The following is a 26591-nucleotide window of genomic DNA, read 5'->3' as shown; positions in this document are numbered from 1 at the left end:
TGAAACAGTTTCTACTGAATATGGAATATGCCAGAAATGTGGTACGATCAGCTAAAATTAGTGCTTTTTATGCTTGCAGAAAATATCACAAATCAATCATTCCGCAGTGCAGGCTGTTTAGAGTTCCAGCAATCATGTGATGCTCTTACTAGTTTTCTGTTACATTACTCATACATTCATATATTTTAATTACTCTATAAATGAAACTCTTATGTAATTATTGCAGTTGAGCAGTGGGTTGGACAAAGTGACTTCTAGAGGTTTCTTCCAACGCAAATTATTCTATACTTCTGTTGCTTGTAGACACCAACTCTTATGCTTACTGTTTTTCATATGTTGGCTGACAAAAGTCCTAAGAAATCTCTGCTTTTTCTTCCTCAGCAACAAGTATAGAAATCTTCAAAGAGACTATCCACAGGCGGGTGTGTGTCAGTTACAGAACTGTACCACTTTGACCTCACTATGCTGTCCTGTATAGTATTTTTAATATATTATATCTCAATGCTACAGTTAAGGACTGCTTTCTGTGATACTGGTTTTTTTTTTTTTTGCCCTGTATGAAGTGTTCAGTAGAGGTTTTTATTGTCAACTGCAGGGGTATCTGTGGCAAACTCCTAAGCCAGCATGGTTAGAAGGCAAATGAATTACAGAAGTGCTTTTTGGGAAAGAAATACCTCCCTATTAAGGGAATGCAAAGACAACCTTATCTTAGAAGGAAGGGAACTGATGTATTGGCATCTGGTTTATCAGAGCCATAGCAAGCCTATCAACAGCTTCTTGCCAGTCCCTTCTCTTCCCCCAGACACACAAAAGTTTCCAGAAACACTTTAACTGAAATGGATTTTTTGGTGAAGTTCAGAGGCAGATTATCCTTAAGGAAAATATGTTACTGAAGAGTGTTCTGGTTGCTTCTAAGGTCGTGTTTCCACCAAAAGGCAAAGTTTAATCTATGTCTGGTAGTACTACTTACTCCTGCCTTTACCATAATTTACTATGATTAAGCTTATTTTTTATTGTTCTTTTGGAAATGATAATTTTCTTAGAAGGCTAAACGTAGATACTAATTTACTGTGTCTATTACCATACAAATAATAAGACACTTCATGCAGTGAATTGATCATACCGTAACTGCTACATAAGAAACCACTGAAATATAAAACATCTACATTAATTGTGGATACAAGTTATCTGACATTTTATTTAAGCAGGTTTCTTATGAAACCAAAATAAGAACCAGCCCTTCAAGGATCATTAGTAAGAAATAATGTACCCTTCAAAACTTTAAGAAACAAGAAAACTCAACTTCAGAATTAAAAATAAAAGTAGAAATAATAGAGATGGTTATGGCTATCTTCAACTCTCAGTACACTGTGATAAAACATATACCAAAGAGAATTAATGTAGTAAAGCTAACTGTTCTATTTAAAGATAATCCGACTGTTTTATTCCAAGAGCAATAGAAATACATATTTAAAAAAAATACATATTTACTGCATATGCATAAGGAGCAAATATACTGAAGCAAAGGTACTAACAACCTGGGGAAGGCCCAGATAGGCTGTTTTGCCCTTGGCAGGGAGAAGGGCTGGATTTTTGTAAATTTGTTGAACCAGTCCTGAGACAAAGGGCAGCAGCAGGAGGGTATTCGAGTTTGGGTCAAGGAAACAGATTTGCATTAGTTGAGCACCATCCATGACTGCCTCAGCATTGTGTAACAGTGCAGAGACTTGAACACTCAAGCTCTGTACACTGAGCTACTGGCTCCTCATACTAGTAAAGTAAAATATGAAAGCACAGGCATCAGGGTATAAATCAGTTCTTACAGCACATGAGAAAGGCTTTCAGCTTTTGATTTGAACTGATACAATTTCTGGTCTTGTCATGCCCCAGAATGACAGCGGAGGTGTGGATGTCATAAATCTGAAAGGTCTCGGAGACAATTCACAGAGAGTCAAGAATTCACAAAATAAGAAACCTGTACATACTAATCAGGTATGGTTTTTTCTTTTTTTTTTTTTCTTCTTGAATAACCTTATGTAAATTCATAAGCTTCAAATTCAATGTCAGTAATTGGCTGTGATAATACATCTAAGACAGATGTTTTAACAAAACCTGAGTTAGATTTAAAATTCATAAACTGACAGGGAAGTGAGTTCTGTTCTCAGAAATACATTAAGGAAAAAAAAAACACAGAAAATTGAAGACATATAGGATCCAGAAAAATGTTTTCTAATGTCATAGTGGCTTCATACAAGATACAAAGGAGGCATCAGAAATGGTGATCAGAGGCAATACTGTGGATGAGAAGTTGATGCAGAAGCATTTTTTCCTGAGAAGCTGGAAAAATAGAAGTTGGAAACATTGGGTTTAGTGATACAATCTTTCAGTCAGACAGAACATATATGTTATTAAATGCCTAGTCATCCAAAATACAAGAAATATCAGGCAAACACAAACTGAATGTGACAGCTGTTACATACAACTGACCAGGGAAAGAAGAGGAGAATACAGTACAATTACTTCGTAATAAACACATCAATTTTGGCTTCTTTTGACTGTATGTTTTTTTAAACCCACATACTGAGTAGCCCACTGTGAAGAAAGGAGAGTCAAGTTAAAAAAAAACTACACATATTTTACTAGTGTCATGTATTAATATTTTCACATTGACACTCCAGAAATAATCTGCCACTCTAGAAGTTCCATTAAAAACTTCTAGTACTTTCCTGTGTGGTAGTCATATTTACTTGCCAAGTTTGGTGATGCCATTTGAAGCAGCATATAAGAAATAGAGGTCTCCTGATGCTGTGGATATTCTTTTCTATCTTACAATGTTTTTTGGATATGATCAGAGGCATGCTGCCAAAGAAATGCCTCAGCTACCAAAGTTGAAGTGATTCCAAATTTACAGTGATGGAAAAGATCACTTGGACTGTTCTGATATGCACTGCTGGGAACTAGACCTGGATCTGAGATCCTAGAAGAGGAAGGTAGTCAACAATGTCTATACATTCCTGTTCAAGAAAGCCAGTAAAAAGGAAAATGTCAAAACAAAAAGGATAAAAGGTCTTTCAGAACTGATTGAAACTGTTGAAAAATGGAGGACAGTAGTGGCAGTCAACAAAAGCTTGAATGTAATCAAAGAAACAAATTTCCGACTGAAAAGGTTCAGCTGAAAGCATTCAGCCACTACTTTGTGCAAGTGTGGTAGAGATACATGTATTCATACCGACATTTTCTCGGCACATTGTGACTGAGGCAGAAGACTTTATTTCAAGGCTCTGCAGAGGATGGACTTTGCTGTGCCCTTGCTGGCAGAAGTCCACATGCTCTACACAGCCCTTCGGTTAGCTTCAGCAAGGGCCAACAGTCCCCAGGAGCCAGATCTGATATCATATTTGACCATGAAAAAAAAAAAGAAAAGTGGTTTGGATTCATTCTCTCTTTTCTTTGTATATCTGCACAGTGATCTTTGATTTCAGACTTTCTTAACATCTTTTAATGTAGATGCAGGAAAGCATTTGTGGTAACAAAATTGCAACGTAATAATATTCTAAGCGTATTTAAATACATCGTAGGCAATGTGAAAATATGTGTATTGATGCTTTTTATATTGAAATACCAAAAAAAAAAAAAAGGTTACATTTTCAAGACAAACAGTATATTTCACAAATTCAAAGAGCCAGATTGAGCTCTGGGTGATCCAGGTGAGCCTCTGGCCTGAGGAGGATGCTGTAGCATGGGGAAAGCTATGGGGGAGTACGGTCTGGCCGGGGCAGCATGTGCAGCGGAGGCACCGGGGATGGTGATGGGCATGAAAGCAGGAGGTGGGGGACATGACCAGAACGCAGAACATGGTGCCACAGGGAGTGCAGCTGCCTGCAGATGTGTAAGCACAGCTTTTCAAGCCAGAGGGCTGAACTCTTCTGATTTATAACGTAGGTTCAAAAATCTGTGAAAAGCAATGGCATGCAATATATCCCAGATTTAAGCCCAGGAATAAGTGATGTTTCAGTACTATCTGAAGTGTCCTTCAGTGGAGAAGTCCACCTGCTACAGCTGCTAAGAGTGGTCTCAGTTACCAAAAATAATAGCAACTTAGTAGCGGCAGCATCTGCATTTTTCAGGTTTGCTTTATTTCACAGTCAAGACCAAAAAGAGAAAGAAATTGAGTGTAGCGAAAACGCAGCCGTAAGTTACAGTGCAGCTCCACAAAGCCACACAACACCCACCACCAACCCCCTCCAACAACTGCAATCAAAAGGACTGAGAGACTCCTGTCTGTGACACGCGGGGCTTTCTCCTAGGGGAATGAATAGCAGCTTCTATGCACATATTCCTCTGCACCATTTTAATTACTGGCCATGTCTTAATTTTGCTTTTGAGCTGGTTCAAGTCTCTCACTAGGAACTAACTGAGAGCTTTCCAGGACTTTCATGGCACCCACGGCAGGAAAGCCAGATTGAAGGCAGGGGCCAGGGCAAGGTCCATAGTAGGCCTTGCTTCACACAGCAGTTTGGGTAATGCTGTTAGCATAAATAATAGCAACACAAACAGAAAAAAATAAACTCACCTGCAATCTGCCACCGCTCCAAGTGGCTGAGCACAGCAGGCCAGCTCCTTGAGAGAGAGTAGGACATGAGCACCAGCACAGGAAAACACAGCCCTGAGGAGAAGGACTTGGGGGTACTGGTGGACAAGAAGCTCAACACAAGCCGGCAATGTACACTTGCAGCCCAGAAAGCCAACCGCATCCTGGGCTGCATCCAAAGAAGCATGGCGAGCAGGGCGAGGGAGGTGATTCTCCCCCTTTACTCTGCCCTGGTGAGAACCCCACTGCAGTGCTGCATCCAGCTCTGGAGCCCCCAACATAAGAAGGACGTGGACCTGTTGGAGCGGGTCCAGAGGAGGGCCATGAAGATGATCAGAGGCATGGAGCACCTCTCCTGGAGGCGACAGGAGAGAGTTGGGGCTGTTCAGGGAGACCAGGTCTCCAGGGAGACCTTATAGTGGCCTTCGAGTACCTAAAGAGGGCCTACAGGAAAGATGGGGAGAAACTCCTTAGCGGGGCCTGTTGTGAAAGGACAAGGGGTAACGGTTTTAAGCTAAAAGAGGGTAGATTAAAACTAGATATAAGAAATAATTTTTTCACAATGAGGGTGGTGGAACAGGTTGCCCAGAGAGGTGGTGGATGCCCCATCCCTGGAAACATTTGAGGCCAGGTTGGATGAGGCTCTGAGCAACCTGATCTGGTTGGAGATGTCTCTCCTCACTGCAGGAAAGCTGGACTAGATGTCCTTTAAAGGTCCCTTCCAACCCTAACACTTCTATGATTCTATGATTCTATGATTCTATGATTCTATGCCACCCTGGTGTGGCATTAAAATGAGAACGAGGGCCATGGGCAGTTACGCTGCTGCCTTGGAATGGAATGGTCACCTGCTGCAGAGCACCAGCCCCTTCAGAGGTCTCGCCACAAACATGGAGGTGCGTACACCTGGAGCAGGCACTTTCCCTCTGCCCTTCCGGACTGGGCCAGGGGACATAATACAGGGTGGGTACTGCAGCTCCCACTGGCGCACCAAGCAGCTTCAGGGGGCTGTGCTGCTCCCAGCCACCTCAAGGACAGTCCTCAAACATGGTGGAGGTCAGACTGCAGTTGTTCGAAAGCTTTAATTCAGCCAGGCTTCTGGTAGCAAAAAGGTGTATTCCTGATGAAAATGTGCTATCTGGCCAAATTTCAAGTTTCTGCTATAAAGCCCAGTGATGCTAGCTTTCTTCAAATAATTATTATGTTATATTTTCTCAGCAGCTTTTCTTAAGAGTAAATTTATTGTCTTAGTTAAATTTTAAAAATAGTAAACCCCCTCTCCCGCTCAACTTAACCATACATAAAATTTCCACAATATTAAAATTCTGCAAAGAGAGAAGCATAAAAAACCAGGGTGTCGTCAACAGGAGGTGCTGGGCAAGCTGGCTAATTAGCATTTCTACCATCCCTACTTGTAGCTCTCACTTTTCAGCATGTTTGCAGTGGTACTCTGTATGGATGCCCCCCCCTTCAGCTTTGAGTAACACTGGTAATTTTTTTCCCCTTTATTTCCCCTTTCAAATAGCGTGGATGGCTTGGTAAAGTTCATAGCCATGGTCTAACCACTGGGTTTGCCTGATACTGATCACAGCGTCGGTGAAAGACAGGAGAGCTGGAGCTGCGCACTCAGTGCAGATGGGAAAGTCTTGAGATGCTTCAGCCATCTGCTAGCGGGGATCTGTTTTTTCGCACCTTACTTAACGAGCATGCACCCCTCTCACAGCCTTGGCACCTATCTCTTTTCCAGGAGAATGAAGACATCAATATTGAGAGTGAACTGCATGAAAACAAATGTGACTCAATACATGATGAGCAACCACACTTGAAAGGGTAATGTCTTTTGGATGAGTAACTTTTCCGCTCACTTCATCCTGGTTTAAGCAATTAGCTGCCAGTGTTTCTGCCTCTGGAGTGACAGCTCTTAAGTTTCACTGCCATACCTCTGTGCTACACAGACCTTTGTATTGCCCAGCAATTTATGCAATACAGAAACACATTGTATTTAAAATTATTATACCTTTCAACTGACATGTGTGGTCTTGGAACTATCCTTCTAAAGCATTGTAAATTAAAGGAGCAATATTTTTTTTATTTTTGTACATTAACTACTTTTGTAATATTTCCATAAGAGTCCTTTTTAAAGAGAGGTCTTAAACAGTGATCCCTTTCAGGAAGTTAAAGATTCACTACTGTCCTTCGGTTTGCATAACTATTTACCCCAGTGCAAAATAAGAATAGGATAGCTGTAAAAAAAAAAGCCATTTTGAGGGAGCAGAATTTTTACACTTTGTTAGCACTGGTGCCAAATGACCACACAGTGAAAGTACACATCTACATTTTACTTGAGGCTGGGTTTTTTGGGGAAACTCTGAGTAAGACATTAAAAAAAATTAAGATACAATAGTAATGTTTTACTATTTTTTGTCATATTGAATCTTCATATAAGTTTTCATAGAAATCATACCGTACTTCTCCCCTGATTTCTATGACTGCATTTTGTTACACAGCACACCATTTCAGCTTTGAGCCTGTCTTTCTACCAGCAGATTCCAGCAACTCACTTACTGGTTATCTCAAATCGGAGTTTGTCTCACTCAAACTGGACTACTTGGAAAGACCTCATGCCTGTAGAAATTACACACTTATGTACAGAAGTAGTTGTGAAAGTTTTAATCATGCTTTTGAATTGTACATACAGAACTTAAAAGATTTGTTAATATGATCAGTTTTACTGATGTCATCGTATTAAAATACTGCTTTAGAAATCTAGGAAAATTATCTAGAAGTCACTTAAATGTTCTCTCATTTCTCCTCTCTGTTCTTTGGAGATTTGTCATTCCTCTAGCAGTACACAACATGAAACACTTTCTTATTTAAAACATTTACGGTGTTGTCTAGCAAAAACAAAAGCTGAGATATGATAGATCAAACATCTAAGTTGGATAAGCCTCTCCAGTGGCAGGTATCCAGCATCTCCCCAGAAACTTCCAGTTGCATAGGCAAGTATTGGCACACAAATGGTTGTACAAAGTTGGCAGTTTCTCTCCCCCTCAAACCTGGGCCCACATGAGCCACTCAACAAGAGGCATCTCTGGTCAGAGTTGAGTTGAGGCAGAGATGAAGCCTCTGTTGTTTTTTGTTTGGGTTTTTTTTGTTGTTGTTGTTCATTCTTGTTTATTTGTATTCCCCTGGAGAGCTGAGGGATAAATTCATAGGTCTTACTGTTCCTGAGGTCCCCTTGTTCTTCCATCAGCAGCAGGTACCATTGCCTCAGGTAGTGAAAGCTCCTCCTAGGCAAGCAGCTGAAGGGCACTTTGCTCTATTTTGGTTGCATTCAGGCTACAGCTTGTTCTGTGCTCTCCAGTTTTGTCCTTGGGTTTATACTTTGTCTAGTTTTATTTTTATGTTGAGCACCTGACAAGGGCAATGGTATCTCTACACAGTTATTTTTTGTAAATTAGCTCCTAAAAGCAGGCACTAATGTGATCTAATGTTTTCCTTGCATCAGCTCAAAAGGGGTATTCACAAAGCCGAGACATCATTTTCTTTGAACAGATAGTACTGAGTAGGCTATGGTCTGAGACAAAACCCCTTTGAAAGATGAATCTGTTGACAACAAGGATTCACTGCATTCAATGTGCAAGGTGTTAACATTCACTTGTAAAGTACATGCAGACCAGAAAAAGGATTTCTGTGTCACAAAATGAAAGCAAAAATAGTTTTGGCATATACAAGTATTTCACATTTAAGTTCTCCTTTAAATGTACCTAAGTGAGACCTGCTTTTACAACACCTCTGGTTAAGTAAAAGCCATCAGCAATGTGCTTCTCTTTAAGCCTATAGGATCACCTTTTAGAAAATAATGTTTCCTTAGTAAATGAACCAGATTTTGTAAGGAAAAAGTTTTTTTCTGCCACGTTTCAGAACAGAGCTGCATATTTACGACATATATGCCTAAACATTTAAGGTAGCCTGATACCAAAGTGATAATCACCTAAATTAATAAAATAACAAGAGAGAGCGAGATGTTAGAGCAAAGAAGAAATTACAAGCAATTGTAATTTTAAAATAACAATTCTAAATACCAAAGGACTCATAAGTAGCAGTAACAGATAGTAGATAATATTTTTTCCTTTTTTTTGGTTGATGGATGAATAGCAAATTTGATAAAGTAGCTCTGGCTTATTCATGCATCTGTCTCTCATTTCTCCTTTTCTTTCTTTTCCTGTTGTACCTAATCTCTCTGCTGAGATTGGGTAGATAACCTAATGTTCTTACAAGTAAAAAGACAGAGCTATAATTTGTGAGACAACAGGAATTCCCAGAACTAAAACTGAAATATCAGAAGCAATAAAGATTTCTCAGAGACCCTATTACTCTTTGTACTGGTGAAGGAGTATATTCCTGCTCTGCTGTTCTGAGTGCTGATATGAATTAAGTTAATATTCCTTATTTCTCTCCAATTTCTTTTAAATTAATTTATTTGATTTTTAGTGCAGAAAAGAAGGGTATTCATGCTGAACTTTGGTGTGCCTCTGACTCCAGCCGCATCTAGTTTCCGAACAACTACAGTTCGGATAATTAGCATCTCTAAATATAATGTTGTTTTTATAGGCTAGGGTGTAGGGTGTGAGGCACCACTTTAGAGAGACAGAGCTATAGCTGTGATTTTTTCTTCAGCTTGTACAATATGAGGGTGTTTATTTAGCTACAGCTTTTGTAACTTAAACACATCCACATCTCCAGCATACTTAACATGGAAACTTGTTTTGACTTAACTCCTTTAACTGCTATTTCCCAAAATTTCAGCCTCCCTCATGAAATCACTCTGTGTTACCCTTAGTGAGATGAGAGAAGAACAAAAGTGAAATATGTAATAACTGGAAAACAGATACTAGAATAAGATATTAACATATAATAAATCATTTTAGCTTCCATGAACTGATGAGTCTTAGATTAAAAGTTAATGTAAATAACTACCAAATTGTCAATTATCCAGAAAAATCTATGCACACTGTAATAAGGTTTTAGATGAATATTGGTTATTTTGCACACACAATTGCAGCCTTCAGCCTTCACAACTATAGCAACACTACTGCTACACATAGCAATACTGAGCTGGCTGCGTTAACAAATCTTTGCGGGTCTGGTACTGGATACTGAATCTTTAACTACCTACCCAGTTTGCACTAACCCTGCTAACAGATGTCCTGACAGAAGAGTTGTATTTCAGAGGCTAGAAGAACTGGCCTGCTAAGTTCATCCATTTAGATAGTTGACAGATTGGCCCATTAGGTATCTGCCAGGTTTTCTTTTTCACTTGTCCAACATCAAACCAAAGAAGTTCCTCCCAAAAGTTCTGCAGATGTCAGCATAATTTTCTTTGGCACTTTGGGATCCAAATTTAACCCATAACAAGTGCAGCATACTCCATTGGAGAAATTTTGATCAATTTGACCTGATCTTCCTGTGCAAATTACTCTACTTTATTATCTACAACTTAAGTTTCTGATTTGGTTTTTTGTTGTTGTTTTGGTTGGGTTTTTTTTTTTCATTTTCCTAGGTATTTAGAAAAGAAGTATGATAAAGTCTGTGAATTTTGCAAGAAACATAAAACCAGAATTTACTATGTGATCTATGGACTTGCAATAACAGGTAACAGTTATTATCTGCAACTTAAGTTTCGGATTTGTTGTTGTTGTTGTTTTTTTTTTCATTTTCCTAGGTATTTAGAAAAGAAGTATGATAAAGTCTGTGAATTTTGCAAGAAACATAAAACCAGAATTTACTATGTGATCTATGGACTTACAATAACAGCTAATAGTCTATTACATCCAAGGTTGCTGAAGTCTTATTTATTTACCTCTATGAGATTATAAACTGTGCTTTTCTTCTGTCTGACAAAAAAAAAAACCTCTTGTCTTAAAGAATGCCTTTCAACGGAGGTAAAAGTGAATGTAGCCCCAGAGAAAGCTCCAGATCGCAAAAGCTGCACTCATTCCCAAACCTAAGCACAGATCTTGCTACACAGCTCCTCCAGCTTGTTTCAGCTTTGACTAGCAATTACATTTGGGATAAAACAGTACTTCAGTCCTTGTGACTACTGCATTACCAGCCCCTTCCAAGAGGCCTGTTAAACTGCAGTTTTAGCAACTTGCCCAAAACCATGAAACCATATTAAAAAGAATCAGGCACCAACCTAGACTGAACTTAGGTCAGCAGGCTGGAAATTAAAGTTTTCTGTTCTGACCCATATCACTCAATATCCACAGAAAATGTTTGCTAGAGGACATGCATGTCAGCATGCAATGCCAAAGTCATTCAGATATTCTTCTTCATCCCTTTCCTGATTAGCCAGTAGGTTGGTTTGTTTCCTTCCACTTCTCCAAGTTTCTTTTTGAGATCCTCCTACTTGAACACTGAGAACACGTAGACCTAAAATATGTCTGTGTGATAGGCAGCAGCATACCATAAAGTGGTTATAAAAGGGCCACTTGCACGCTGAATATACTGCCGTCCTAGCATCAGCTTATCATGTGTTGCCATAGTATAGACATATCTTGGCTCAAGAAAGCAAGTGAGTTCTAAGGATATGTCAGAGTTTCATACGTTAATTCCATAAAAAACAACTTGCCTTGCAAAACCAGTAGTTCTTCCTTATTTGCCATAGAGAAAATCACATTATTATTTACAAGAACTTAATATTTCATCAGCCAGTGAGGATTAGCAATTAATCTGCCAAATGACAAATAATTTCACAGGTACTTTACAAAATAAACTACTTCCAAGCTTCCCAATTACTTGAGAAGGCCATCAAATCAGGCAATTGACAAATGTTTCTAAGTTTTTCTTCTGCTTTTCTTGGATAAACTCATCCTCCTGTGAAAGAAGGAAGAAGACCCATTGTTCATAATTGATAGTTTTTACACAGGAAAAAGCTGTTCTTTTGGATTTTCCCAAGTGATTAACATATTTGGTATGAACTTGGCTTGGCCAAAGTACATAACCTGCCTTGACAGGGTAAAAGCCACCTTTCATATCAATGAGCATACTGTAACTAACAACAGTATCTATGAAAGAAAAATTCTTCAGTATTTAGGCTAAGAGTCAGAAAAGCACTTAAAAGATAAACATAGGCCTGACTTTAACCACATCCTTTAGATTTAAGATTTGATTCAGTTTTTAAAAAGACCAACCTGACTGACATTTATATTCTTGTTTCTGTAACAGCATACTTGGCAGTAGTTATTGCAGCCTGCATCTTGAATTTTCAGAGAGCCTTGCCACTCTTTATCATCACCATCCTAGCCATCTTCTTCATCTGCTGGGATTTTTTCATAGCTAAGTATGAAGAAAGAATTGCTGCATTCTTTTCCCCTGGAGAAAGATATCTGGAGAAACAGTGGTTTTGGCTGAAATGGTAAATATTAATTACTTCCTATTTATACAGAAGGATAAAGCATTAGTCAATTTAGACCTATAATTTTATTTCAGCTCATACCTCCATAAGCACAGGGAATGGATAAATCATATAAATTACAATAAGATCAGAGAATACATACAGAATAATTGAATATTTTCCAGTTTATAGATGTCAGGCACACCTTAAAGATTGCAATATAGTAGCTAGGTATCAAAAATCTTGACAGAAAGTCTAAACAAATTTCCTCAAATTGAGATAGAACAAGTTTGTGGTTGCAAGAGGACATATTCACAGAAGTTCAAGTGTGTTGTATCCCTCTGCATTCATTCTGCAAGCCAGAAAGTGCCTTACTGTCACTTGTTCAGAGAGCTGTGAGATTTGTAAAAACCTTAACTCTAACATACACAAACTGCTAAAGACTGAAGCATGTTATCTAGATATTACTTGTTCCCATATCCCTGTAGTAATTTTTACTTGGCCTTCAAGAATCAAAATATGCCAGCCACATTTACTATCATAAAAGGTCATACAATCTTACTTGGACTGGTAGACATTGATCTAGTGGATACTTAGATCTGGTAAATACTTATTCCAAGTATTTCCTAGCAGTTATCGGGAATACTGAAGTTATTCCTGGGAAGATGAGGAGACAAAGGAGGCTCACAGGCCAAAGAAAAGACCAAATAAAATCTCATTAAAAAGGAAAAGGAAATTGGCCAGCTTCCTTCTATCTCAGCTAGGTCACCTTCTATTTGAGAGAGAAAGAGCTCTAAGGAGGAGTCATTCTGGATTCAGGAAAATGTCCCAACTTATTCTTAAGATTTGGAAATGGTTTTGCCACAGGAGCAGGCATTTCTAAGAAAGATGCTATAAAGATTGTGGTCCTTCTGCTCAGGAGCCACATTAGAGAGCAGTCACACAGGAGTACCTCCACTAGACAATCTGTCAGCCTCTTTGGGGTAAAGAGCAAACAGAACAGGAGACACCTGATAAGCAGATGGAACAACACAGGGGCAGTAAGTGCTGTATTACCCGGGCCGCAATCCTTAAATTGCACATATCACAGATTAAGTACATAACTGTTGGTCACAGTTACGTGACCAAGAAACAGAAGTCCAAGAAACAGAAAGTCTCTCAGGTGTAGAAAGTGTTATTCAGCATTCCAATGGCCAAGCCATTTTGTGGAGTTGGCTAGCAGTATTTTTGATCCAGGTCTAAATATCTAGGTAGCACTGAAATCAGTGGAAGTTAAACTGTTAGACACAAGAAACATTAAAGATCTGGCACTATATCTAGTTTTCCCCTCTGTAAATGGGATGTATTTCCTTGCCTCTGAGGCTGTTGTGATAATTATCTTCAATATGTTGAACATGGTTCTGTGATAGTGGGGACCATAGAAACACTGAATACAGATAAGACACATGGCTCTTGTCATTGTTTCTGAGATAGCTGAAATTGTTGTGATTAAAAGTTATTTTTCTAAACAGACTCAGCTGGTTACAAAAAAGTAAACAGTTTATAACGTGCTCCTCAATAGTGTGTGTTTCATAGGCCCACTAGTTAAACTGCACAGTGCAATTCATAAAAAACACAGCCTGTCTTGCCAAGAGTTAAGAAAAGATTCAATAAAGAAGACAGGAAGGGAAAAGGAGGATGGAGTGAGAAACACTTCACACTTCATTGAATAGAAATAACACAAGAGTGACAAGAGTCACTCATGCTTTATTTGGTTTCCCCCACATTCTGACTTTGGGGACATGGTTAGAGGATGTTTATTCTGGATGCCACCAAGGAATGTTGTTGTCACAGTTGTATCAGCAAAGGCAGGTTCCTACTTGTGTAGAGCTACATGTTTCAGCTTAATACATTGCTCAGAGAGTTCGTTCACAGACAGAGATGTAAATGTTGGGGCAGGGCAGGGGGGGAAGGAATATCTGGTTTTCTTCAGGATGTCATGCCTGACATTTTTATTTCCCTAGGGTGTTGTGTGCAGCTCTTATTATAACTATCATCCTCTGGCTCATCTTTGACACAGCAAAACAGGGATCTCACCAGCTGATCTCCTTTGGTGGGCTTGTGATATGTGTTCTCTTGATGTTTGTCTTTTCCAGATATCCAACCAGAGTGAGTACTGAGTCCATATTGTATCTTTTGGGGATTTTTTGTTCAAACTGTATTTGCCTACCCTAGCACCAAGTTCACTAAGAGTAACAGGAAACCCGTGAATGCCAAAATTTAAGCTTGCCAAAACTGAGTAATGTATTTCATTCCTGAGGAAAGTAATTTTGTTCTGACATCTTGGGGAGCATGTGTGGGTCTGTCCTAGCATCTGGCTCTCACTATTCTGGGAGGCCACTGCCCATCCTTTGTTCTGGCCCTGGTGCAGATTTAAACACATTTGCTCCTGGAGCATCAGTGGAAGATGAGGTAGCCCTACTCCATGCTTTCTACCCACAGGAGGCTAACTGCAGTCCTCAGGACATCACAGGCACTTATTTGAGGACACGATCATGGCATCAACACAAATCACATGGAACTGGACACATGCTTCCCTCGTGTAGCTCTTAATCCCTCATAAGTCTGATTCTTATTGCAAATGCAGTAGCTGAGGCCAAGCTGAGGCCCTCACTTTTCACTAACCCACTCCCATAGGCTTGTCAATGCCATTTATAGGGGTAATGGTTACAAAACAGAAGGAGGCAGATTCCAACTGGACATAAGGAAGATATTTTTCATAATGAGGGTGGTAGAAAACTGGAACAGGTTGCCCAGAGAGGTGATGGATGCCTCATCCCTGGAAACATTCAAGGCCAGGTTGGAGGGGGCTCTGAGCAACCTGATCTGGTTGGAGATGTCTCTGCTCCTTGCAGGGGGATTGGACTGGATAGCCTTTAAAGGTCCCTTCCAACCCAAACTATTCTATGATTCAATGATTAATTTAAATTTTCCAGCTGAGATGTTCACTCTATACTGCTGTAATACAAAAGGGTTACTTCAGCCACCACAACTCCCACCTCAGCTTTTACCTAGCATACAGCACATGCTTTCGTCAGTCATATATTAATCCATTGCCCAGGTCACCAAGTTTTACCAACACTTTTTCAACACTCCTGCATCAGTGCTGATGCCTTAATAGAAAAAGTCCCCTCAGCAGGGACGAAGGGACCTGCCACTCCTCATCCTTTGCAATTGCTGCTATCTCCAACTGAGGTGAAACCTCATGTACTCCAAATGCTTTGTGTGCTCCCCTGGGTCCTCATTACATCTAATTGCCTTGTGTTATTCAAATATCATCTGAATAAATAAGAGTGCAATCTCCACTCTTTGCCTTGTAAATAATCAGATTCAATTTTCACAAAACAAAGATGTTTTCTGAGGCAGCAGAGCAGAAATCTGCAATGTAATGAAGTGGAGGTCACAGGGAGCCAGTTTTTCCTGCAACTGCCTTTATGTCATGTGAATCACAATATCTAACTGTGAGTAGTTCTCAAGTATCAAAGCTCTTTAAAGCTGGGGAACAGACATAGTTGAACAAGAACAGAGTTGAACCAAGCACACACACACAAAAAAAACCCCTTGTAGCAAGATCTCCTTATTCCCAGTACCAGATATGTAAAGAATCCACATGCTCCCTTCCTTTTTTTTTATGTTTCCATTCCAGTTTAAAAAAAAAAAAAGTATAATCATGTCTGCTGCCCTCATGCATGTCTATTTCATCTGTAAACTGTAGCACAGGAAGAACTGTCTCTCCCTTTCCTACTACTTGATTACTTGCAGTCTGTGATAGTGAAAAGGGCATGTCCATATCTACCTAGCTAGGCTTTCAGCAGTGAGCTCAGATGGAGACATCCACATTGCAGAGCTCTCAAACAGGGAGAGATGGTTCATGCTCCAGGTCCCCTACAGCCTGTTGTGATAGCTGCTGCTGTTGTCCAATATAGTCACACAATCCCCTTACATTATTTTAACAAACCTAAAGCAATTTACCTAAAGTAAATTATTTAAATAACAATTTGTTTCTTTGTTTTCATTTCTCTGTCCGTCTAGGTTGCTTGGAGACCAGTATTTTCAGGAATAGCACTGCAGTTTATTCTTGGGCTTCTTATTCTGAGGACTAAAGTGGGGTTTGATGTGTTCAACTGGCTAGGCATTCAGATCCAGGTAAGCTACTGGACAATTTATTTTTTATATCATTTTTGTCTTGAGACTCTTACATAACAACCAGGCAGTTCAAGGGTCTATTTCATACAATCATAGAACCATAGAATCTTTAAGGTTGGAAAAGACCTCCAAGATCATCTAGTCCGATCGTCAGCTTAACATTACCGTGCCTACTAGGCCATGTCCTGAAGTGCCATGTCTACACGTTTTTTGAACACCTCCAAGGGATGGTGACTCCACCGTGTCCCTTGGCTGCTTGTTCCAGTGCCTGACCACTCTTTCAGTAAATAATTGCTTCCTAAAATCCAACCTAAACCTCCCCTGACAGGACTTGAGGCCATTTCCTCTTGTCCTATCACAAGTTATTTGGGAAAAGAAATCAACACTTGCCTCCCTACATCTTCCTTTCAGGAAGTTGTAGAGAGCAATGAGGTCTCCCCTCAGCCTCCTCTTCTCCAGACTAAACAATCCCAGTTCCCTCAGCTGCTCCTCATAAGACTTGTTCTCCAGACCCCTTACCAGAGGGAATAACTGATCTGATTATTAAAGACTGAGGCAAAGAAGGCATTAAGTATCTCAGCCTTTTCCTCATCCTTGGTGACATTGTTCCCCCTCACCCCCCCAGCATCCAATAAAAGATGGAGATTCTCTTTGGCTCTCTTTTTGTTGTTAATGTATTTGTAAAAGCATTTCTTATTATCCTTAACAACGGTGTCCAGATTGAATTCTAGCTGGGCTTTTGCCTTTCTAATTTTCTCTCTACATGACTTTATGAGCTCCCTGTACATTTCTTGAGTTGTCTGCCCCTTCTTCCAAGAGTGGTAGACTCTCCTTTTTCCCTGGGTCCCAGCAAAAGCTCCCTGTTCAGCCAGGCTGGTTGTCTCCCTCGCCAGTTCATTTTACAGCACAGGGGGACAACCTGCTCCTGCGCCTTTAAGACTTCCTTCTTGAAGAAGCCTGGATGTTTTCCCCTTTTGAGAAGAACTGGGTTCTCAGAAAGGTAACTGGCTATCTGAATTCAACCTTCTCATTTATTTCTTGTCCATTTAATACAAGACCATGTGGGACAGGCTGCTGAGTAACAGCCAGAGTCACCCTGTTTCTTAATGACTTTATCATCCTTGAGCTGAAATTATAACTTGCACCCTCCATACATAAAACCGCTGTTGTGCGGACCTGGCCCAATTCCAAAGCATTGTTGGAATAAACCTGATGTGCTGAAAAGCCGTGGGATTTAGCAAGGCAGAACCTTCATTATCTTCAGAGTAGCCACAGTCCTGGCCTCAGGGGCACTTCATAATTCTCATGATATATAAGAACATGAATTTGCCTACAGGTGGCAAAATCCACAGCTGCAAGCAATGAAGGATGTCTAGAGGGGGGACAGGATCCATACATAGGTGCCCCTGCAGGCAGTCTGCAGCCATGTAATTTTTTTTTTTAAAGTCTATTGCTGTAAAATAATCAATAAGAGAAATCCAAAATGTAGATCAGAGAGTACCCACTGAAGGACATCCAGCCCTTTCACCCCAGGGATGCTATTCACACGGCTGTTCTTCACAGTGCAGATAATTAAGCACATTAAAAACAAGGCAGTGCAGAATGTACTGTCTCTGCACAGGAGCAAAGGCACAGTTCTGACGTCTGTCTGGCTGCTAATCTTCAAGCAGTGGGAGTCATCTGGGTTTTGTCACAAAGTTCTCAGTCTCCCCTTTTGTCTCCAACTGAAGCAGGTCTGGTGCCCCCTTTCGTTAGCTCCATATGGCTTACGATCACTCCTGCCATAACTCATTACTCTAGCTATTACATCTCCATTTTAAACTGTATCACTAATTGCATATGTTGGCATCAGAAGTATAAAAATGCACCACCATATCAAAATTAAATAGTAGAAGATTTTTTTAGACTAGCTTTTGGCTACTCCTTTCAAAAGTCATTGCTTCAATCATTAAATCTCCATTTTAAACTATTGTTTATTGCACTTATTTGCATGAAAGGGAGTGTAGAAATGCACCACAGTTTTGGGATTCAAAAATAAATTCTTCTTTTAGCATAGCTTATGGCCTTTATCTTGTTGGGTACAGCAGGGAAATGTATCCTATACCCTTGCTGTTTATCTACCTACTCTGAAGTAGCCTGCACTCTTGGCAGAGCAGACCAGACACCCTCGGTTCAGAGAGACCTCAGTTCAGCCTGGACCCATTCAGAGCAGAGCACAAGCTCCTTGGACCTCCCCAGATCACTGCAAGACAACCAGCAATATTCGCATCATTTTTGTCAGGGACCCAAAGTTTATGGCTAACTTTCTTTGCTTTCTGTCCGTAGACTTTTCTGGAGTACTCTGATACAGGTGCTAAGTTTGTGTTCGGTGAGAAATATACGGATCATTTCTTTGCTTTTAAGGTAAGATAGGTTTTTTACGTACTGTATGTGGCAGACAGACAACAGAAAAAGGAACAGTATGGCTGGGAAATAAATTCATTGTGTCTTGTGATACCAGCGCAGACACCAGAGAAATCAGCTAAGAGGTAAACTATTCCTTACTATGTGACATACTGAATAAAAAATTTGGGAACCTCACATAACACCTTTCATTTATTGCCATACACCGAGTTAGGTTACATTTATTACATTAAATAACTATAACAACATATATTACAAGCAGACGTAAGTTTGTTATACGTTTCTGTGAGGAATAGGTTAAAAGGCTTCTACCTGGTCACTGCAAAAAATATTACCTCCAGCCTGTCTTCCCCACCTCTCCACAAGTAAAGGTGCTGTACCATGCTCTGCTGTTCTATACTGAAGGGCTGGGCAGACCACTGCCTCACAGACATTGCCCCCATAAAAGTGGAAAGACTAGATGTATACTTACACCAGGTAGAAGAAGTAGAAGCTGCCTGTGCACAAGCAGGAAGAATTACATTAGATTGTTATTGCATTAGTAAGATCCCAGGGAAATTTCCCAGCTGTCCCTTAGGAGACTCTGTTGGGAAACTGCTGGAATAGAGCTTATGTGCTCTATTCTATTATGTGCTTCTAAACCACACCAGCATCCCGTCTGGTTTTGCTCCCACATCTAGCCCATGCCATAATACCTGCTTAGGCTGGAATTAAGAACATACACAGAAAAAAAAAAAAAAAAAGAAAAAAGAAAAAAAAAACCAAACAAAACAATCACGAGAAATTTATCAGGATTTTCTCAGAGACCATTCTTCTATCTGATATTTCAGACAGAAGCCCACCTGACCATGGACTTACACAAGTTTTATCTTCTTTTTTTTTCCTGGAGGTGATATTCCAAACTGGATGTTCTTCACACTTAGCTCTTTCAGTACTACCTGTAAAATACGCTGCTCCTAAGAACAGAGCACGTTAGAGGGGAAAAGAATGAAGTATTTCAGCAAGAAATATAAATTATATTTTAATTGCAGTATTTTTGTACCTTTTATTTAACTTTCTAGTCTCCTCTCACCTTTACTCTATTGAGCACTCAAATTACAATTTGCATTCACAATTGCATATTTTGGGGGTAACATGGTTTAATTCCCACTCCCAATGCCGTTTTTCCTGTGTTTTTCCACAGTGCCTTATGAATATGATATCTTAAAAGTGATTATTTTAATGCTTCAGTGGTTATGCAAAATACTTTCCTGACTAAAGCCATAACTGGGAACCAGACAGTCAAAAGTTTGCTTCTGTGTATGCACACATCCATCAGTCTTATTCTATGGAATAAGCCAGCAAAAGGCATGTGGAATTTCTAGAAGAGGGTAACAGGTACAAGTAGGTTATTTTCACACTGAAAAACAAGAAAACAAAACCCATTAGTTGATTTTCAGAACTGTCTATGTCTTGCTATAGAAACATATATGGTAAACAGAAGGGCAGACAAGTGCACAGCGACACCAAAACATGCTCCATATGCTCCTCCTGTATCGATAAGGAATAGCCAGCCTATTCTCTCTTGAAACACTTGTCCTTTATTTAGAGATTAAGATAGTCTAAAGTGGTTTTTAATATCTTTTAGCTATTTTACGAGCTTTGCATGTAGTGCTGAGCTGTCCAAATCTTGCCCCAAGATATTTCTAAGTGCCCTCCAAAAGAGAAACCTCTCAATCTCCACCTAGCTCTCGAGAGAGATAGCAGACAAGTGATAGAGTATGTCTTTGCAGAAACTGTCAGAGCCCAGCTGTGTCCATACTGCATCCCCAGCAGTATGCAGAGACACCTGAGTTTTTTGCTAACTTAGGTGACCACAGTTACGAGAGCAGACATATCCCTTGCGTGCACCCAATGGGCATTCTGACCAGTCTCACTACAGCCTTTGGGCACATAGCCTTGGAAGCACTAATTAATCATAAATACATACATTTGCGTGCATAAACTGGGTTATTTTAAATGTGTATTTGTGTATGCAGGAGCAGACCTTCAGAGTTTGAAAAAACCACTTGCCCATATAAACAAGCACACCCAAGTACTTAAGTAGTCAGCAAAAATCTCTTAGTACTAAGTCATCTATCCTATTGACTATGAAAGGCAATGTCTGCTTTGAGCAAGCAGGGAATTAGATTTCTGTTGTGTCAGCAGCTTCCCTTCCATGCTAGGAGGATTATGGCTCCCTGAGAAAGGCTTTGCTTTGAAGGTCAGGCTTTAGGAGTGTCTGAAACCAGGATGTTTCTTAAACATGAACAGCAAGTTCTCCTTTGAAGAAACACAAGGAAAAAGCTGACCATCAAGCAACAAATGGGAGAGAAGCCAACAATTTCCACTCCCTGCCCTGCATGTAGCATGGGCAATAACCATGGTTGGGAAAGTAGCTCTTTAGTAAGGTCAAATTATATTGCAGAATTTATAATAAATATGAAATAACCCGTTTTACAAAAAAATACCAAGTAAAGAATTTATTTTCTTAGACATTGTATTATGGGAAACATTAACTGTAACATTTGTAGGCCACATAAATGTAATTCTAAAGAACTCTTTGATACCAGTTCTCCATTGAAATGTGGAATTTTTCGGAGTGCTTATTAAATTTATTTATCAGTTAAAACTTGACTATTTAAAGGTACGTAATAGGTATCAAGAGCTATACATATTGGAGGCAAAACTTCCATACAAATTTGTCCACAGAGAGAAATATAATTCTAATAGTTTAACCCTGCAGGTATAATTACACAGCAAGACCCATCCAGTCCTCCCAAATGGAAACACACTAGCCTTTTTTTAGGAGTAGGCTTCTGCTATAGCCGAGATCCATCTGACTTCCCTGTCACATTTCCTTTTTTGGTTCTCTCCCCACTTGTCTCAGAGTTGACAACTATCTCCACCTACAGGCTGTAATGGTGTGTGTATACTCAAATTAAACTAGTGAATATTTTAATGGCAGAAGCAAACTAGAGGCCGTCTCTTTGTCACCCTCTGTTCAGAGTACCCACATCTTTAAGGCAGACTCTTGGGCTCAGACGACAAGGACACTACAGCAGAAAGAGGGAAACAGGAGTCCCTGAGACAGAAGAATGAATTTTAAGAGCTTTTCTTTCCCTAGAAGCATTTTCATGCAATGACTGCATGTTTTTCTTTTTAAAAAAATAAATGGGACTCTTGACCTTTTATTTCCAAATACATTTCACATTTAACCAACAAAGGAAACACTGCCAGTTTAAGGCTGATGTTCCACCATGACGTCCCTGTGCTGTGTAGATATTCCTACACACACAGGGTATGCTAGAGCCCGCAGTTACACAGGGGAGCTGTTCTCAGCTTCCTTTTTCATAACAGTCCTACCTCCACGTATGTGTGCTTGTTCCTCACTTCCCCTAGCCCTTCAGACCCTTCCTCAACTACAAGGGCGTATAGGGTCTATACCACTCCTTACCTCCTCAGATCCTGTACCCACAGCTGCAAGGCTGGGCTCCTTCCACGCTCCCCAGACCTGGTCCTAGCCTGGGCTCCCTTTGGTCTCTGGGTGCTTTGCCAGGTGCCTGACCCTGGAGCACCACCAGAGCTTTCCCCTCCCTCTCCCATGCCCCTGTACAGCTCTTTGCCATCAAGGCATTGCCCAGACACACACATCCTGCTACACAAGCCCTAAGGCCCTCAGAGGGAGCCCTGTTATTGACCCAGTGCCACCTACTCCCTTGGTTTTGGCACTGCAAGGAGGGGGAAGGAGAGGATGGGGAGCAGGAGAAGACGCTTCTGTCTTATCAATTTTTCCACTCTTGTCTCACTCGCAACATGCAACCCCTGTGGGCCCAGCATGAAGGCAAAGCTCCTCTTGGAGCTGGTGGAGAGGAGGTGGCTGCTCCATATAGACATGGGACAGAAGCATTTTTCCTGAGGCTGTTCTTTCTCCCAAGTTTCAAAACCACTGACTTAATGCTTCAGTGTATTAACACTGTGGGGAACCTTTCTGTAAAAGAGTTTTGGTTTTTTTGAGTTCAACTAGTTGTTTTCATGTTAAGGGCTTTCCATTGTGTTTATCTCTGCAGCCAAGGCAATTGAAAACCCGCTGCAATGCACTGTGTTGCAAGTAGCTTATTTACATCCTGCTTATTTTAGAGTAATAATTTGCCAGTGTTTTCCACGTGATTTTGTTATGCCTTAGATAAAAGCTTGCCTAGACATGACAATTCATTACAGTTACTTACCTATTAAATGGTTGCTACACTTTTCTGATGAAGACAGAACATAACAGGTGCCACATTAAGTCACTGGGGATTTAGGCAGCAGGCTTTTGTTATAAAACGGTCTCCAACTTTGTGCAGTCAAGGCACAAATGGTCACAACTGGAAAACAGACTCCCTCTTTTGTAAAGACTAATGCTTCATCCAGAAATGCCTGCAATCGCAAAAATGGAAAAGCATGTTTTAAAGTTATCTAAGGTATTTTCAGAGGAATGTGCACAAGAAACAGGCTGAAGGGTGCCAGCTGTTACCCAGCATAGACAGAACATTGTCTTCTTGCTCCTTCAGCTAAAACCAAGCCACCGTTCTCAAACCTAAGACCTCTTCTCATCCATTTGAAGTGAAAGATGGGAGGACACTCTCTCATGTTTTTTACCATCCATTATAGACAGCTGAGCTTTGCCTATCTGCCCACTGCCCCTCCAGACCCGTTTCTGTACTGGCATCGTAGTGGTGCCTACTTGTGCCAAGGTATGGAGTCGTCTGGGAGCCAGATAGTTCTCCAGCTACCACATGCTTAGGGACAGGGAGAGAAAATGGCAGGAAAGAAAAGGCAGGGGAGAAAAGTGTTACTTTTACTGAACTAAACTTTCTACTATCACTGCATGGCAAACCACTCTGAGAGGATTGCTGAAAGGATCAGAGAATCAAACTAGAGAAAGCGGCCTCATATTAACTTGTTGAAGAGCACAATGATTTCTGTGAATTGCACTCTCTCCTTCCAGTGAAAGGGTCTGATCATCTAAATTGAGTTTCCAAACCTTTATCAAAATTGCTGGTCATACTAACTCTCCTCTAGAAAGGCACAGCTTCCATTTACTAAAAAGGTCTGAACTAACAAAGTGTTTTGTTCTTTTTCATTCTGTTCCTTGCTTTTATTTATAATGCCTTATGCCCTCAGTTGAATACACATAAAAGCTTCCTAGTGTCAGTGGTACTGTTTTAACTGAAACTCATCTATCTGCCTAATTTTTGACCTTTTGGAGAGATTTTTCTTCCTGTTGTATACTAGCATAGAAATGCTGAGATCCTGTGTATTTAACATTCTTGAGAGTCAAGTGATGTTAGTTTTATTCAGGATGAAAAAACAACATCAGACAGTGAGTTAGGCATTCATGCAATTCTTTTAAATTATATATTTACGGAAAATATTTTTCCTTCAGTCTCCACTGAAAGACACATATATTCACTTTTTGTACTTAATAAATATAGGTCTGTGGACAGTTACAGAGCTCTTGAATACTCCACATCGGTGTTATAATCAATGCTATAAATAGAGCAGAATAAAAGAGAATTTTTCTATAGGGTGTTATTAAAAGGCAGCAACACAGTATGGGCTTTCTAAGGAAGCTGCCCTTGATTCTGTGAAATCAAGTCAGCTACAATCCAAATCAAAATCTCTTCAACTTCTGCTTACAAAGTGGTCTAAATTGTGTTTTTTAAACACAGACACAGAGAAGTGGACCCCTGATTCTACACCACAGTTCCATTGTATATGTTTCTGTTCGTGGTTTTCAAAGTCTACAGATGTATATATCCAAGTCTTTGTAGATGCCATTGCCCAGTAAATCTTTGATCTAACTTGAACACAGCTATAAACTAATGCATATCACGTTAAACCAGACAATTTCAAAACTGTTGCTGTCCTGTTAAGACAACTAAGTAGATACGTGAAAAATACTTAATTCCAGCACAAACATAAACAATGACTCTAGAAGGTTAAAAATTTTACAGCATAAGTGTAAACTTAGTGATGGATTTTCAATGCCTTTAACTGTATCTCCAAAAACATGAGCTTCTTTTTCCAAAAATTAAATGGCCTACAGAATCAAAGAAAGGAAGTGTTAACAATTTTGTGTCTCCAAATCAGGTCCTGCCAATTGTGGTTTTCTTCAGCACAGTAACATCTATGCTTTACCATGTTGGATTCATGCAATGGCTCATTGGAAAGGTATGAATTTTTGCCAGTAGGTACTACTGTGCCTAGCAGGGGACACTTCTTGAACACATGCAGCCAGACTGTAGAAGTCGTCCTGACCAAGCTGCTCCAGCGTAGACGTATGAAAATTAGTTGTTTATTTTTAACTTGGAAATAGTTCCACATGTTACCACTTCAAAATCCTAATTGGCATCACATAGCACAGTTTCCTAACCTGGTTATATTGTTAGCATCATAGTTAGATTGGCCTGGCTAGCTTTAGCATTTGTCGGATGCTGTAAGTGCTTAAATCTTCCTTTCTGCTTGCCCCTCTCCTAGACCCCAAAGTGCAGGAAGAAGGTTACATCACAGACAGTGGATTTCTGCTTTCTACTAAGCACTGCAGTAGCATATACCTTCCTATCACACACCCCCAGAATAAGATCAGAGGTTGGTTCCTCATCTCATGCTCTAAGTGCTCATTTCTGTCAGGTCCTAGATCCAGAGCCAGTGTCCACTAAGACACAAGCAAGTTGACAGGAAGTCCACTTCCTACCTTGTCCACCCAATGAACTCATATAAGGGAAAAGATCTTCTTGCATGGTGGTAGTTAAACCTTATTTGAAGATACCCTTAAAAAGTCCTTTGTCCTTCTTATTCAGAGGATTGTTATACAAGCACCACAAACTTCACCTAGCTGAAATACTGTGCTGTGAGACTTTTTTAGCCTTATTCTAAATTTCCCTTTTTTTTTTCCCTTCATGTGTTCCAAGTTCCTTTGGGCAGGTACATAAGTAATAAGGACACATCGAAGTATCAGCTTTGATTAATTTAGTTTAACATTTTAGTGCCCAGGAGGAGCCTGAGGCACTCTCAATTCTGTTAAATTGTTCCTCCTCTGGTTTATTTCAACATGCTACTATTAAATAAATGTGCCATATTTTGAAGCTGAAATCATCGACTCAGGAAATATTGTAAGGTGTCTAAGAACTCTTACATTGGCATGATTAATTCAAGAAGTGCATGGAATAGGCAGACAGATGTGTTTGGTTTTTTTTTTCTCTTTTTTAATCATTTTAGGTTGGTTGGATAATGCAGATTTTCATGGGGACAACTCCTGTTGAGTCTCTAGTAGCTGCGGGTAACATATTTGTGGGACAGGTAAGTTGCATCATAGAAAACCACGGTAGCATAGGACTACTGAATATTGTGAAATATTGCTGCTCAGCAAGCATCTGTGTATTAAGAATTTCATCCTTTCATATGAAGCTAGGACTGCAGTACACCAGAACTGGTCTTGATTTCCAGAATTCCAGTATGTTCATAAGTCAGCAGTGATGCACAATGGGGTAGGGTTTGGGAACCATATGTTTTACCAACGGAAAGTCATGCATAAATGTAGGTGATAGATCTCCCTTAAAATGACTGCCAGACTACTGCAAGGCTATGAAGAAATAGCAATTTCAGGTTTTTTTCAATTGAAAATGCAAATGGGATGAAAAGAGGGTGCATGAGGCACATAAGGGCAGGAGAGACAGACAATGCAGAAAATTAAGATCCAGGGCTGGCTGTGCAAGGCCTTAGCCAAAAAAGCATGGGACAGAGTCTAACAGTCCACTTTAATGGGAAATCCATTAAACTTGCACTACAGCAGCATCTGTCCTAGGCTTCAAAGCAATGTGGAAAGATCACCAAGTAGCATCCAACTCCAAAAGCAACATTAGCACATCATTTTTCTAGCTGTATCACTGTATTACACTGCTTCAAGATTTAAACTTGTGCCTGCATGACACTTCCTCCAGGATGTGCTCG

At 40.1% G+C, this 26591-nt stretch overlaps 1 protein-coding gene across 1 annotated transcript in view; it reads left to right on the top strand.

The window, feature by feature from the left end:
• SLC28A3 (solute carrier family 28 member 3) overlaps window positions 1–26591 on the top strand; it is a 45913-nt gene that overhangs the window by 5899 nt on the left and 13423 nt on the right. The window contains exons 2-10 of the mRNA XM_086770734.1: window positions 1891–1992; window positions 6339–6421; window positions 10155–10246; window positions 11822–12011; window positions 13994–14138; window positions 16062–16175; window positions 18501–18578; window positions 24732–24812; window positions 25860–25940. Of these exons, the coding sequence (XP_086626860.1) occupies window positions 1891–1992; window positions 6339–6421; window positions 10155–10246; window positions 11822–12011; window positions 13994–14138; window positions 16062–16175; window positions 18501–18578; window positions 24732–24812; window positions 25860–25940 (966 nt within the window). The remainder of the gene's footprint in view (window positions 1–1890; window positions 1993–6338; window positions 6422–10154; window positions 10247–11821; window positions 12012–13993; window positions 14139–16061; window positions 16176–18500; window positions 18579–24731; window positions 24813–25859; window positions 25941–26591) is intronic.

Source organism: Chlamydotis macqueenii, chromosome Z (genome assembly GCF_036417535.1).
Source record: "Chlamydotis macqueenii isolate bChlMac1 chromosome Z, bChlMac1.mat, whole genome shotgun sequence".
Classification (NCBI taxonomy): domain Eukaryota; kingdom Metazoa; phylum Chordata; class Aves; order Otidiformes; family Otididae; genus Chlamydotis; species Chlamydotis macqueenii.
The sequence above is the reverse complement of the archived record's forward strand: the minus strand, read 5'-3'. Positions and strand labels throughout refer to the sequence as shown.